Source organism: Pelophylax lessonae (assembly GCF_965119305.1).
Source record: "Pelophylax lessonae genome assembly, chromosome: 2".
NCBI lineage: Eukaryota > Metazoa > Chordata > Amphibia > Anura > Ranidae > Pelophylax > Pelophylax lessonae.
This window is the reverse complement of record NC_138769.1, coordinates 700,076,925-700,090,662: the sequence shown is the minus strand read 5'-3', so window position 1 is coordinate 700,090,662 and position 13,738 is coordinate 700,076,925. Positions and strand designations below refer to the sequence as shown.

General features: G+C 45.0%; 1 protein-coding gene across 4 annotated transcripts in view; it reads right to left on the bottom strand.

The window, feature by feature from the left end:
- The window catches only part of FCHSD2 (FCH and double SH3 domains 2), a 434,367-nt gene that overhangs the window by 48,042 nt on the left and 372,587 nt on the right, over positions 1 to 13,738 (bottom strand). For all 4 annotated transcript variants that reach the window (XM_082245226.1, XM_082245227.1, XM_082245228.1 and 1 more), the window contains one exon: positions 2,490 to 2,606. In XM_082245226.1, coding sequence (XP_082101352.1) covers positions 2,490 to 2,606 — 117 coding nt within the window. The remainder of the gene's footprint in view (positions 1 to 2,489; positions 2,607 to 13,738) is intronic.

The following is a 13,738-nucleotide window of genomic DNA, read 5'->3' as shown; positions in this document are numbered from 1 at the left end:
TGAGCTGTAAGCCCTGCCTGGGGCCTAGAATATCTTTATGCGTTTCCTGAGAGCACAGATCTATTGCTGGGTGTTTTAAGCAGTTCAATGACTTTTCTAGAATGGAAAACACATCTAAATAGGTAGCATCCAATATAGCTGCATTCAAAGAAAAACACAACATGAAGAAAAGCAGGTCAAATAAAGCTTCTGAACCTCCATATGTACGGCATCTAATAAATGCAATGGGATTTTGCAGACCTAGGTTTAATGCACACTGGGTTTAGTAACACTTTATTGCATTCTTTGAATAAAGTAGAACTATTGGCAAAACTTTTTTTTTCATTCTGGATAGAGTAAGGGAGGGTTATAAACCGTCAGATTTTTTTTCATCATCTGTGTCCCATTGGGGAGATTTCCCTTCACTTTCCGTCCCATAGCCAAACAGGAAGTGAAAAGAAATTCCTGCAAGTTAAGGGAATTCCTTGGGGACCCCCAGGTCACCAGAACTAGTGTCCCCATTGAAAGATTTTCCCTCTATTATTTTTCTGGGTACAACCCAAAATTTGGGATTTTCCATTACTTTCACTTTCAAAGATAATGGTAAACAGGACAAACAGAGGGTGAATCTTCCTAACGGTGGCACAGACAGCAATAAATCCTGACAGGTGTTCTAATCCACCTCCACTCTATCCAAAACTAAAAATAAAAAAAGTTTTGCCTTTAGTTATACTTTAACAATGTTGTGTCCCCAGTTATGAGAAAAACTGGAAATGGGTTGCCAACATCTTTGAGAACTGTAACAAATAGAAAGGGTTCCCCCTAGGGGTGGGACTTTAACGGCAATCACATTTCGTGGAAATGTGATTGCCGTTAAAGTCCCACCCCTAGGTGGAACCCTTTCTATTTGTTAGTTATGCTTTAAGGCCCCTTTCACACATACGGTCCGTTTGTCTGTTTTTCATCCATTCGTTGACAGATGAAAAACGGACATCAATGCATCTCTATGTAAAAATGGATGACAACGGATGATCATCTGTTAACATCCGTTTTCATCCGCTTCCATCAATGTCCGTATTTTGGAACGGATGAATGCCCTATTTTTCATCCGTCAAAAAAACGGATCGGACGAAAAATGGATGTAAACGGACAAACGGTCCATTTTTCATCCGTTTTTGCATTGGTAGTGGATGTAAAAAAAAAACGGATTAAAAAACTGATACATTTTTACGTGACTGAACTGATGAACTGAACGGACCGTATGTGTGAAAGGGGCCTTAGGTCAAAAAACATTCTGAGCGCAGCCCCCCCCCCCCCCCCCCGGTTATACTTACTGCGTCCAATCACGATCCAGCGCTGAGCATGAGAACAGAGACATTGGCTCCCGCTACTGTCAATCACAGCCATGGAGGAGGGAGCAGAGGGTGGGGCCGAGCCACGCTATGTTTGTAAACGGACACAGAGTGTATAGCTCAGGAGTGAGCCCCTATAGCAAGCAGCTTGCTATGTGAGCACTCTGCAGGGGGGAGGAGCCAGGAGCACCGGCGGAGGATCGGGGCTGGTCTGTGCAATTCCAGTGCACAGAGATGGTAAGTATAACATGTTATAAAAATAAATTATTGTTTTACAATCACTTTATTCACTTCTGAAAGGATGCAGACACTGCAACTTTTCTCATAAGAACACAAAGAGCGCATCACAGCCGATTATAATCAATGCAGTCCCTCCTATTCAGAGCTTGGACACAGCAGAACAAACCGCTTCTACTACAGAGCAGAAACAGGTAGTTTGTTGAACTGCTTGCAATGTAAATTGATCACCCAGCAGGTATTTTTTTTTTCCCTAACAAAAGTGGAGTTACTCTTTAAACCTGTGTGTACATGCCTGGGGCTGAAATGTACACGTGGACGCACCCACAATGATGCATGTTTCTATGCAATGAACACATGCTACTATTATTAACTATAGTCACATTGGGGCTAGAAACTCCACTCCCAGCTGGTGATCACTGTGCGGGGAAGGTTGGTATCAGTGGGTTGAGGGTTGCCCTTAAGAGAACCTGTCACTTTGCTTTGAACAGGCAAAATTACAGCTTCTAAAAGTGAAAAATAGAAAAAAAAAAAAAAACTGCAGCAGGTATCAGTGCCCCTGTTTTACCCAAATACCAGGTAGCTGTGACCAGGCAAAGTTCCACCATTTCTTGGTAGTGTCGCGGTTTGCCTACCCTCTTCCAACATCGACACACTCCTTTGGTCCTATCACTATGATGGACTGCCTAACTGACCAATAAGGATGTGTTAGAAGCGAAAGGAAGAAGGCATGCCCCGTCACTACCAGGAAGAGCTAAAAAACTAAGCCCTGGCAAAATACCCCAACAATCATTATATACAAGGTAAAATCAAATAAAACTAATATAAAATATACAGTATCTAAAACACACAGAGTTTTCATAAAAACATCAGGGCGTGACAAACAGCAGGAGGACCCTGATGTGCTTCTACTATACCTACACGCTGGCTGTGGATGATGTTCTTATGCTCCCTCGCTACTCGGGTTGCCCACTTGCGTGCTTCTTTGTTTAAGCTGTGCTCTTCCGTGGTGCCCGTCTCCGATTCCAGCTGCCGACTCTGTAAGACAAAATCAAATCAAAGATTCTCAGTGATATCTGTCTTCGTAACGGGGCAGAAAACTCTTCCCACTTTCAGCAAAAGCTTCCAACAAACATAATGAGCTGTGATCTACTGGAATGAGTCTGCACAGCAAGGCGCAAACATCCACAGCCGCCAGTGTGGAAAGAACACAGAGTTACTGCATTTATTTTTTTTGGGAGATGTGGTGAAACGCCCAGTTGTCTCCATAAGCAGATGTAGGTTTTTTTTTTTTTTTTTTTTTTAACTCTGTGTAGGAAATCCTGAATAGTGCGCTAAAGTCTCAGGGGTGCTGGTAATGGGGAATAACAGAGATCAAATTGTAAAGCAGTGACAGCTAACTTTCATGATATAGGAGGCCTTAAAGTGACACTGAACCACATAAGTCCAATACAAGGCCCGCGGGACAAATTCGGCCGCTAGGCCTTTTCATGTAGTCCTTGCAGATTGTGGCAGAACTCCATTCTGTCACCTCTGGCTCTCACCCTCCGCTCCCACTCCTGGCTGTCACTTGTAAACCCAGAAGCATGGGGGGGGGGGGGGGGGGGCGGGTTAGGGTTGCACATGGTGCATAGGGCACCCCTGAACCCAGCACTCTGTACATAGCGCACCCCTGAACCCTGCATTCTGTACATAGCGCACTCCTGAACCCTGCACTGTACGTAGCTCACCCCTGAACCCTGCACTCTGTACATAACGCAACCCTGAACCTTGCACTCTGTACATAGCGCACTTTTGAACCCTGCACTCTGTACATAAGGCACCCCTGAAACCCTGCACTCTGTACATAGCGCACCCCTGAACCCTGCACATAGCGTACCCCTGGGCCCTGCACAGACTGCACTCTTGAACTCTGAAGTACGTACGTAACGCACCCCTGAACCCTGCACATAGCACACCCCTGAACCCTGCACTCTGTACATAGCGCACCCCTGAACCCTGCACTCTGCACATAGCGTACACCTGAGCCCTGCACAGACCGCACTCTTGAACTCTGAAGTACGTACGTAACGCACCCCTGAACCCTGCACTCTGTACATAGCGCACCCCTGAAACCTGCACACAGCGCGCCCCTGAACCCTGCACTCTGTACATAGCGCACCCCTGAACCCTGCACTCTGCACATAGCGCATGCCTGAACCCCGCACAGACCGCACTCTTGAACTCTGAAGTACGTACGCAACGCACCCCTGAACCCTGCACTCTGTACATAGCGCACCCATGAACCCTGCACACAGCGCACCCCTGAACCCTGCACTCTGTACATAGCACACCCCTGAACCCTGTACGGACCGCACTCTTGAACTCTGCAGTACACACGTAACTCACTTCCGAACTCTGCACTTTGTACGTAACGCACTTCTGAACGCTATGTACATGCATGTACTATGTACATACCACAATCCTGAATTCAACACTCTGCATGTAACGCACTTCTGAACCTCACACTCTGTACGTAGCACACCCCAGATACAACAGGCTCTTTTAGGGTGACCATAAACCAAATGCAGCCCACAATGAAATTGAGTTTGACACCCCTGCACTAAACAATGTCCTTATTCTCCAAAAAAATAACCCATACACATTCACAAAGAAATCTGGAGATTCGGAGGAGGTTGAGAGCAATAAAAAGGGGCTTTTTTTTTACTATAAATACATACTTGTATAGAATGTTTTATTTTAAGTTTTTTTTAAGCAAAGGGTTGCACATAATATTCAGAAAATGTAATGCAACAAAAAGCCACATTAGATGGTTGGAGACTGAACACGATGAAGGGGTTGCTGAAGACTGGGGAAATGCTTCAAAAGACTGTCATAGACTGGAGAAACATTACATGAGACTGCTAGAGGTCACTGCTATAAAAGCGCTTTACAAATCAATACTCCCCCACAGCTCCCTCAAAAATGGCTTCTGCCACATCTGATACTTCTTTGAGCAAGATGCATTATTACAAATAAGAAAGAAAAAATGTGGAAAGGGATAGACAGTAACAGAAAAGTGAAAGAAATAAATGTGTCAGCCAGCGGTGCTTAACACTCAATGGCTGGTAAAGCCTGGAGCAGTGATGTCACCCATAGGCCCCCATCTGTTGTCCCTGCTCCTTCCTCTCCCCTGCAGCCGGTGCTGACACAGGGGAGCAGGATCTCTTGATCGGACAGGAACAGGCTGAAAATAGGTAAGAACATAAAACCCCCAGTTCCAAAAAAGTTGGGACGTGGTGTAAAATTTACATTAGGGGTCTCCAAACCCTGTGCCGCTGACCAGTGCTGGTTCGTGGCTTGTTGGGGGCTGGGCCATGCCGGAGTGGGTGGGCAGCAGACGAGCGAGCCAGCACTGCTGCCCCATCCCACCACCAGCTACTTTTCTGTCAGCATTACTACTCCCTTCCCTCTCTGTGGTCATTTTACCTACATAGAGGAAGAGGAGGCAGGAGGGCCAGGGCAGCCCAGAGGTGACAGGCTGCACACGCCCCCATTCCCTGGAGGCGACAGGTTTCGGCCATAATCCCCCACCCCAGGTGACAGGCTGCACCAATACCCCCCCCCCCCCCCCGGGAGGTGACAGGCTGCACCAATACACCCCCCCCCCCCCGGGAGGTGACAGGCTGCACAAACATACACACGCCACCCCCAGCACCCCATTCCCTGTCCCTGCAGGTGACACGCAGCACACACATCACCCCAGAACCTCATCGGCCCTGAGGCAACAAAGCACACACCCTACCCCATTCCCCGAGGTGACAGGCAGCACACACCACCCCACCCTAACTCCTCACAACCCCCCCCCCACCTCCGAAGTGACGGGTAGCACACACACCAACCCAGCCCCCCCCCCCCTTTGAGGTGACAGACGACACACACACACACCAGCCCAGCTAGCCCCCCCCCTCCCCCAACCTTGCCCTGTGGAGGGATTTTGGTAGCTGATGCCAGGTCCCTGGTGCTGGGGACTGCTAATCTACATAAAAACAGAATATTTTGAAATTGATGGCAGCAACGCATCACACATAAGTTAGGACAGGGCAAAGTAAGTAGTACTAACAAGGAAGAGCTGGAAGAACACATGGCAACAAATTAAATTAATTGGCAACAGGTCAGTAACATGATTGGGTATAAAAGAGCATCTTCGAGAGTCAGAGTGTCTCAGAAGTAAAGATGGGTAGAGGTTCACCAATCTTTTTTTAAATCTGCATCTAAATATAGTTGAATAACCTTCCTCAATGTAAAATTGCAAAGACTTTAAATATATAATCTACAGTACACATCATGAAAAGATTCAGAGAAATCTCTGTCCACAAGGGACAAGGTCTCTTTCTATTGTGAATAAAATATCAGTTTATGAGATTTGTATATCATTGCATTCCGTTTTCATGTAGCTTTTATACAGCACCCTAACTTTTTTGGAATTTGGGTTGTAAATCTTTCTTACACAGGTCAGTCAGCATAGGTGTTATGAAGGGGAAGGGGAGATTTTTAAAACTAGTTAGGTTGAAGCTGGAATTCGACTTAAAATTTTCCCTAATGTATCCAAAACCAAAAAAAGAGGCTGGAATTCTACTTTAAGCCCCGTCCGGTTTTTGGTTTAACAGGGAGTTTTCCCTTCACTTCCTCTCCCAGCAAACAGGAAGTCAGGGGAAATCTCATCTGAGATAGTGATCAATGGAACAAGTGTCCCCATTGTAAGATTTCCTCCCACTCCCTATTCCTGGGACAACCCCAAAATGGTATATTTCTTATCACATTCTGTACCAGAGACAATGGTCACCAATACATATAGAAAGACTGAATCTGCTAGTTGGGGGTCACAGAAAGAAGAACCTCAAATCAAACACATAAATGTGCTGGGTAATGCATGTGCAATATAGGAGTGTTGCAATAAGTTCCTACTATTTTTTTCCTTTAACTTTAATGAAGTGTCACAAAACAACATTTCATTCAACTCTGATTGGGGTTTCAGTGCATCAACGGCAGTGTGGTCAACTCACTGCAGAGAAGTTATAAGCTCCTTGGGATTCATGCAGGGGAGGACTGGGCCAGGGGGCAATTGCCCCCGGGGCCACTCTGATGCCCCATAAAAAGGCCCACCCATAAAATGCCCCACCGCTGAACCTACTGAGTGCAGGATAAAGACAAGGACAGATAGCAGACCCCCCCCCCAAATCACAGATGGTGTAAGCTGTGTCTGAGCAGAGGCCAGTTTCATGCCCAACTGCAGACTCTCCTACTCCAGCTAGCCCCGACCGAGCTGTCCCAGCTCCCCCTATCCTCCCCTGCTGGCCAGGTCGGGAAACCGGATTCGGACGGTGAGTAGAGAGTACCTGGAGCGGAGCATTAGCCTGAAATGGGGGTCAGGAGGAGGCCGGGAGGAGAGACAGAGGGAGGGGAGCCGAGCCGCTGCACCATGGGCCTCTGGTTTGTTCTTGTCCCCTGGGCAGGAAGTTGCCAGTCAGCCCCTGGATTTATGGCAGATCAACTGGTATTTTTCTGTACTTGCAGAGCTTTAAATCACTTGTTCATGCACACTGTGGGCGCCCCTTGGGGCGTGCAATGGCACAGTCTGCAACTGTCGTGTTCACCGGACCAGACAGTTTGTCACTGTAACAAGCACAGTGTAAAAACAAAAAATGCCCGATCACCTCCCTAGAGCAGTACAGTGTCACTATGGTGACACTGAACTACTGTAAACAAAATAAATTGTAAAAGGAAAACATTTTTTTTTTTAAATTGACCAAAAAAAAAAAAAAAATATATATATATATATATATATATATATATATATATATATATATATATATATTTTTTTAAAACACATACTGTTACCAGTGTCCCTGATCACTGCCACACCAGTCATAGGATGACTCTGTACTGCACTGGTGAGAGTATGTAAAAAAAAAAAAAATAAAAAAAAGTGAAAAAAAAAATGTATTTAATTTTCCAAAAATTATGCCAAAAAAATTACAACTTCAAAAAACTCGCCATTGCCTCTTACTAAATACCTTGGACTGTCAACTTTCCAAAAAGGGGTCATCGGGGGGGGGGGGGGGGGGGGGGATATCTGTACTGTCCTGACATTTTAGGGCCTCAAGAAATGAGATCAGGATTAATCAATTTTCAAATATATAAACACCATAGTTTGTGGACTCTAACTTTTACACAGACAAAATAATATACACTGATTTGGATTATTTTTACCAAAGAAATGTAGCAGGAAAAATGTTGGCCTAAATATATGAAGAAAGATTGTGTATTTGCCAACTTTTATAACAGAAACTAAGAACAACCAACGTGTTTTTGCCCCCAAATTTTCAGTATTTTTTGTATATATAGCAAAAAAAAAAAAAAAAAAAAAAAAAGTGGTGATTAAATACCATGAAAAGAAAACTCTATTTGTGTAAAAAAATGATATAAATTTTATTTGGGTAGTGTTGCATGACCGCGCAATTGCCATTTAAAGTAGCACAGTGCTGAATAGCAAAAAATGGGCTGGTTATGAAAGGGTGAAAAACCTTCTGGAGGTCAAGTGTTTAAAGACACAAAACATATGCACATGTGACTGTACTGTAGAGATATACTGACTTTTTTTTTTTTAAAGGTTTCATTTTTTATTTTACCCTGACATACACTTTAAAAGAAATCTGGCAATGGCGGCTCTTTAATTTGTATCCTAACAGGCTTTCTTTAGGAACACATATACTGACCACCATTGTGGAGAAGGATCCCTTCCTCACAGCAGCACATGCTCTCCAATTTTGGCAACTGATACCCTACTGCTTGCCAGGAAGAGAAGACGGCTGATTTAACGGCTCTCTGTTGTAGCCAGTGAACAGTGATGGAAAGCGAAGCCGTTTTATAGCAATATGCGTCATGTGTGAAATAAATGCAGACTACTTTCACTTCCAGGACCACCAGTAGTGACTAATGCTGCAAATTCCCCATCCGCAGATCAGAATTCTTATAACAGCCTTTTACAACAATAATATGTATAAGATACCCTCTATTACTGAAGAATTTTAAACAGGAACTTATGTTAACTCCGCTCGGGTCAACTATCTGCATCCCAACAGATCTCAAGGGGCACTTGCACCGTCAGGCCAATTTGAAATTTCAGCTTGTGTTTTATCAGATAATGGGAATAAAGGGCTGGTTCACCCCAGAACATGGTGTGAGAAAGGTGCCTTCTGCGCACCTACGTGTGGAATTAGCAGAGAAATAAAATCCATTACATCCCTGCTGACAGAACAGTGCTCTGCCTATGTAACCTCTTCCAGACCACCTGCTGCCTTTTTACTGCGGCAGTGAGGCCCTCCTGCGCAAACCGACGTAGACCTACGTCAGTTGCGCGCCTGCAGCTAGGGGCTCCCGCCCCCACTCGGCAGCGGGGAAGCCGATGCACGGGGCAGGCGGCTCCAATTGCCGCCTGACACCCGCAATCGTTTCCCGCCGAGAGAGAAGAACGGTCAGCTGTTGTAAACACAGCTGTCCGTTCTCCCTGGAATGATCATAGAGCCCATGTGATCCTTCTATATAGGAACACAGGTCTCTATGGTCACAAGCCATGCCACCCCCCCCCCCCCCCACAGTTAGAATCACTCCCCTAGGCTCACATTTAACCCATTGATCACCCACAATGTTAACCCCTTCCCTGCCAGTGTCCTTATTACAGTAACAGTGCATATTTTTTAGCACTGATCGCTGTAGTAATGTCACTGGTCCCCCCAAAAGTGTCAAAAATGTCAGTCAGGGGCTCGATCTGTCCGCCGCAATGTCACAGTCCCGCTAAAAATCACAGATCGCTGCCATTACTAATAAAAAAAAAAAAAAAACAATAAAAATTACATATATCTTTCCCGTAGTTAGTAGACGCAATAACTTTTGCGCAAACCAATCAAAATACGCTTATTGCAATTTTTTTTACCAAAAATATGTAACAGAAAACAAATTGGCCTAAAATGTAAAAATTTAGATTTTTACATTTTTTTTTGAGAATGTTATAGCAGAAAGTGAAAAATACAGTTTTTTTCCCCCCAGAATTGTTGCTATTTTATTGTTTATAGCGCAAAAAATAAAAATCGCACAGGTGGTTAAATACCACTAAAAGAAAGCTCTATTTGTGGGGAAAAAGGACATCAATTTTATTTGGGTACAGCATCGCACGACTGCGCAATTGGCCGTTAAAGTAACGCAGTGCCGAATCGCGAAATATGGCCTGGTCATTAAGTGGGAAAATCTTCCGGTCCAGAGGTGGGTAAACAACGCAGAGCTCTGTTCTGTCAGCAGGGATGTGTCTCTCCTTGCCAATCAGTGTGTGCCAGCGGTCATCCATTGGTTGGCACCCGCTGATTGGCTTTTGCTTTGTCCATTAATGGGAGCGCCCCCCCAGGCAGAAGTGCCGGATCAAATACCTTGTATGTGATCAGGCACAGGACAGCCGCTCTGCCACCGTATAGCTAAATCATGCGGTCGGCAAGCAGATCTAATTCTTTTTTTCTTTGAAACTTTCTAAAAGGTGCTTGGCTGCCATTTTTGTAGCAGAAATTGTTTTCTTTATAAAATGTGCTGACCTTACAGCAGGAAATTCCCTTTCACTTATCTATCAGATAACAGGCTATGTTCCCAGTTGGGGTGGCTGCCTATAGCGTCCCCCCCCCCCAGCACTGGACACAAATTCCAGTATGTGAATAAACAGGAAAGGTCCAGTGTCAGGCGGAGGTTTGAGCTGATGCTTTCCTTTTGCAGTAAAATATGCTGTGCCAGCACTCTGACACAACACTGGTTATCAGCAGGCACAGGGAGATAGATTTCCACACGTAGGCCGAGTCAGGGACTGCTGATGGAAATCATACTGAATATATGAAACCATAGATCAAGTCCACCTTGTATAACAATGTACGACACAGCAGGTAGAGCTCCGATCTTCATATGTATGCAGTAAGTGGATTGTAACAGGCGCACGTTGAAGCGGGTTACTTCGCATTGTAATGTACATTGTTTTGGGGGAACCCATTCATTTCAATAACACACCAAGGAAGGTGCATGAACTTTTCTTTTCTAATGCCACACATCAAAATGCACAGTAGCAGGTTATGTTGTGGTGCAATGTAAGGCATGTCTATTGGAAAGGTGCATTGGGGTGGCTTGTTCGTAAGTGTGGAAGCCCTTTTGGCCTCTCTGAAATGAGATCTGCAGAGGATCGATTTTCAGAGGGGTTTGACATTGAAGGGACATTTGACAAACATAGACATTGAAGTCATATAACTAAAGCCTACCAGGGCCGAAATGCTTTAGTCATAGTCATACGACTAAAGCCTACCAGGGCCGAAATGCTTTAAGCTGGATACACACTATCCAACTTTTGTTGGTAGATTTCCTTCAGATTTACCTTTTCTATGTAGTGCAAGGGCCTGCCAGATTGCATACAAATTGAAAGTGTTTAGGTTTGACCTTATATTATATGGTTTTGGTAAGTCTAAAGGAAAAAGTCTTCAGAAAATCTTATAGTGTGTATGGCTCATAAGTCATAGTCATATGACTAAAGCCTACCAGGGCTGAAATGCTTTAGTCATAGTCATATGACTAAAGCCTACCAGGGCCGAAATGCTTTAGTCCTAGTCATATAACTAAAGCCTACCAGGGCTGAAATGCTTTAGTCATAGTCATATGACTAAAGCCTACCAGGGCTGAAATGCTTTAGTCATAGTCATATAACTAAAGCCTATCAGGGCTGAAATGCTTTAGTCGTAGTCATATGACTAAAGCCTACCAGGGCCGAAATGCTTTAGTCATAGTCATATGACTAAAGCCTACCAGGGCTGAAATGCATCAACATTTGTGCATTGGATTTTCTGCAACCTTGATGGATCTGAAATAAAGAAGATTTCATGAGCATGACAAACCGTGTTGCTGACCTATCGTTTGATGATTGGTTGACAGTTTGTATGTCAAAGCACAGGTTTGGTCAATTTAGATTATAAAGTGGAAGGGTTGTAGCATCACATTGTGTTTTAGTTTTTCTTTGGAGTTGTGTAGTCTGTGGGGCATACGATGAGCCCCTGATGGTGTTCATGATCTTCAAATAGGGAGACCCAATTCAGGGCTTAGGGAGAGTAGGTAGAAAGGAGTGCCCGCTGTCCTCAATGCTACCTCAGCTAGCACAGCCGACACTCAGGTAACCACCCGTCTGAAAGTTGTGCGACAGTCCTATCTGTTTGAGATTCTCCCACACATATTAGCATGCAGCAAAAGCTCTGAAGAAAAGGGAAGTCTTTGTTCCCCTAAAACGCATTGGCTTTCCATACTTGTGATTTCTAATCAACACCCTCAAACTCACCTTCCATTTTGCATTTACTAGACACCAGGCGCTCCTTTCTACCTACTTTACTAGTTCACTTGTGGATACAACCATAAGGCAATACCCAGAGGCAACAGCCCAGCCCCCCCAAAAAGGGCTACCTGTCACCTACCTTCAAGTCGGGTATAAACCTTTCGAAGTGGAGTCTTTCGTATCGCCCTCCCTCACCCCCCACCAATGACTGATTGAGTCAGTCCAACGTGGTCTCCAACCCGAAAAAAGCTACCAAATGCAGGGCTTGGCAGAAGCATCCCATATATGGATTCCAAAAAAGGGGTTAGAAATGATTACCCACAAATCTCCCCGAATACAGTGCGGTAAGCACCGTACTGCACGCAGGGGGTTAATCCCAGCATCCCACAGCTGCCTCTCACATCTCTCGTCTGCCTGTTGCTGGATGACAATGTCTTCTACACACAATGGAGCGTCTCTGGGAAATGCTATTACGGGAGATGTTAGGAGCTCATTTGTAGAAAAGGAGGCAGATCAGACGATTACCCCGAGGAGGACAGAAATGTTAATTACCGCCGCTCTGCTAGAACAGTCTGACACTTCAAAAAGCAGAGAACAGACTTGTCAGACTTCACAGCTCTTCCGCTACAAGTGACGCTCTCCGCCGAGACGCAGAAAATGTCATCCCGCTTTTCCCAGAAACTTGTGATTGGAAGGCGGGGCGGGCAGATAATGAATCCGTAAATAGAAAGAATTATTTGGCCGGATTAGGCTTTTTAAATATTCATTGTGCCCTGTGAGCAACGTTCCAGATGAGCTCGTTGCTGTGCTAAACTGCAACTATTTGGGCCATTTTACAAGGGTGGCAGAGGGAAAGTAAAAACAGATGGCTGATCCTTGGTTTACCCCCCCCCCCCCAACCTAAATGCTAACATTGCAGCCAGACAATGTAGTACAGATGCCACTGCAAACCTTCAGAGTTGACAGGTGGCACCTCCTGTCAAACCCACCCATTGAGATCAATGGGTCTGTGCCGGAACTATGAGCCAGCCGCAGGGCAATATTTCAATACCTGGCCTTCAGGAGGCAGCAGGATGACCTTCTGAATGCCAGGCAGCTGCTGCTCCATCACCCTCTGAAAGGTAATCTGCCACAAATTGCTCTTCAAAGGGTGGTGTAGACTGTGTGTGAAAGAGCCATAAGACTTTGGAAGCAAATTTAGCAATGCAGCCACTAAAGCCTGTGGATCCCATGTTGTCAGGCTGCTTCACGTGGATGTAAACCCCATTCATAAAATTTGATCTAGGCACATATATCTGTAAGTGTTTACTTCTCCAAAGCCCCAAGTCCAGTGTCTTTCTGCTGCTCTGTTCTTCTGTTATCAGCATTATAAGAGATGAGAGATAAAAGCAGCTGAAAATGTATGTTGGGTGGGTTGCTATAAATAGATTAGCAGAGAGCTGGCCTATTCACAGCACAGCTCTGCACATTCCTTCCTTCCTTCCTCTGCCTATGTGAAAGGGAGGGGAGGGGGCGTGTGCCTTTCCTCCAATCAACTGTCACACAGTGTATGCCCAGACTCCACCACTCCCCACACCTAAAACGGGAAGAAAGCAATCTAACATGATGTATTCATTCTAAACAGTATATAAAGCTGAAGACAGCAGATATACAAATGAAACTTATGTAGGGAGATTTGTTTCATCTCTGTGTATCATCTGAGGCTGTTCACTTCACTGGGTATAGGAGAGTTTAAATCCACTTTAAAGCTGACCTCCAGCCTTCTCTTCAGTCATGCACAGTTATACCG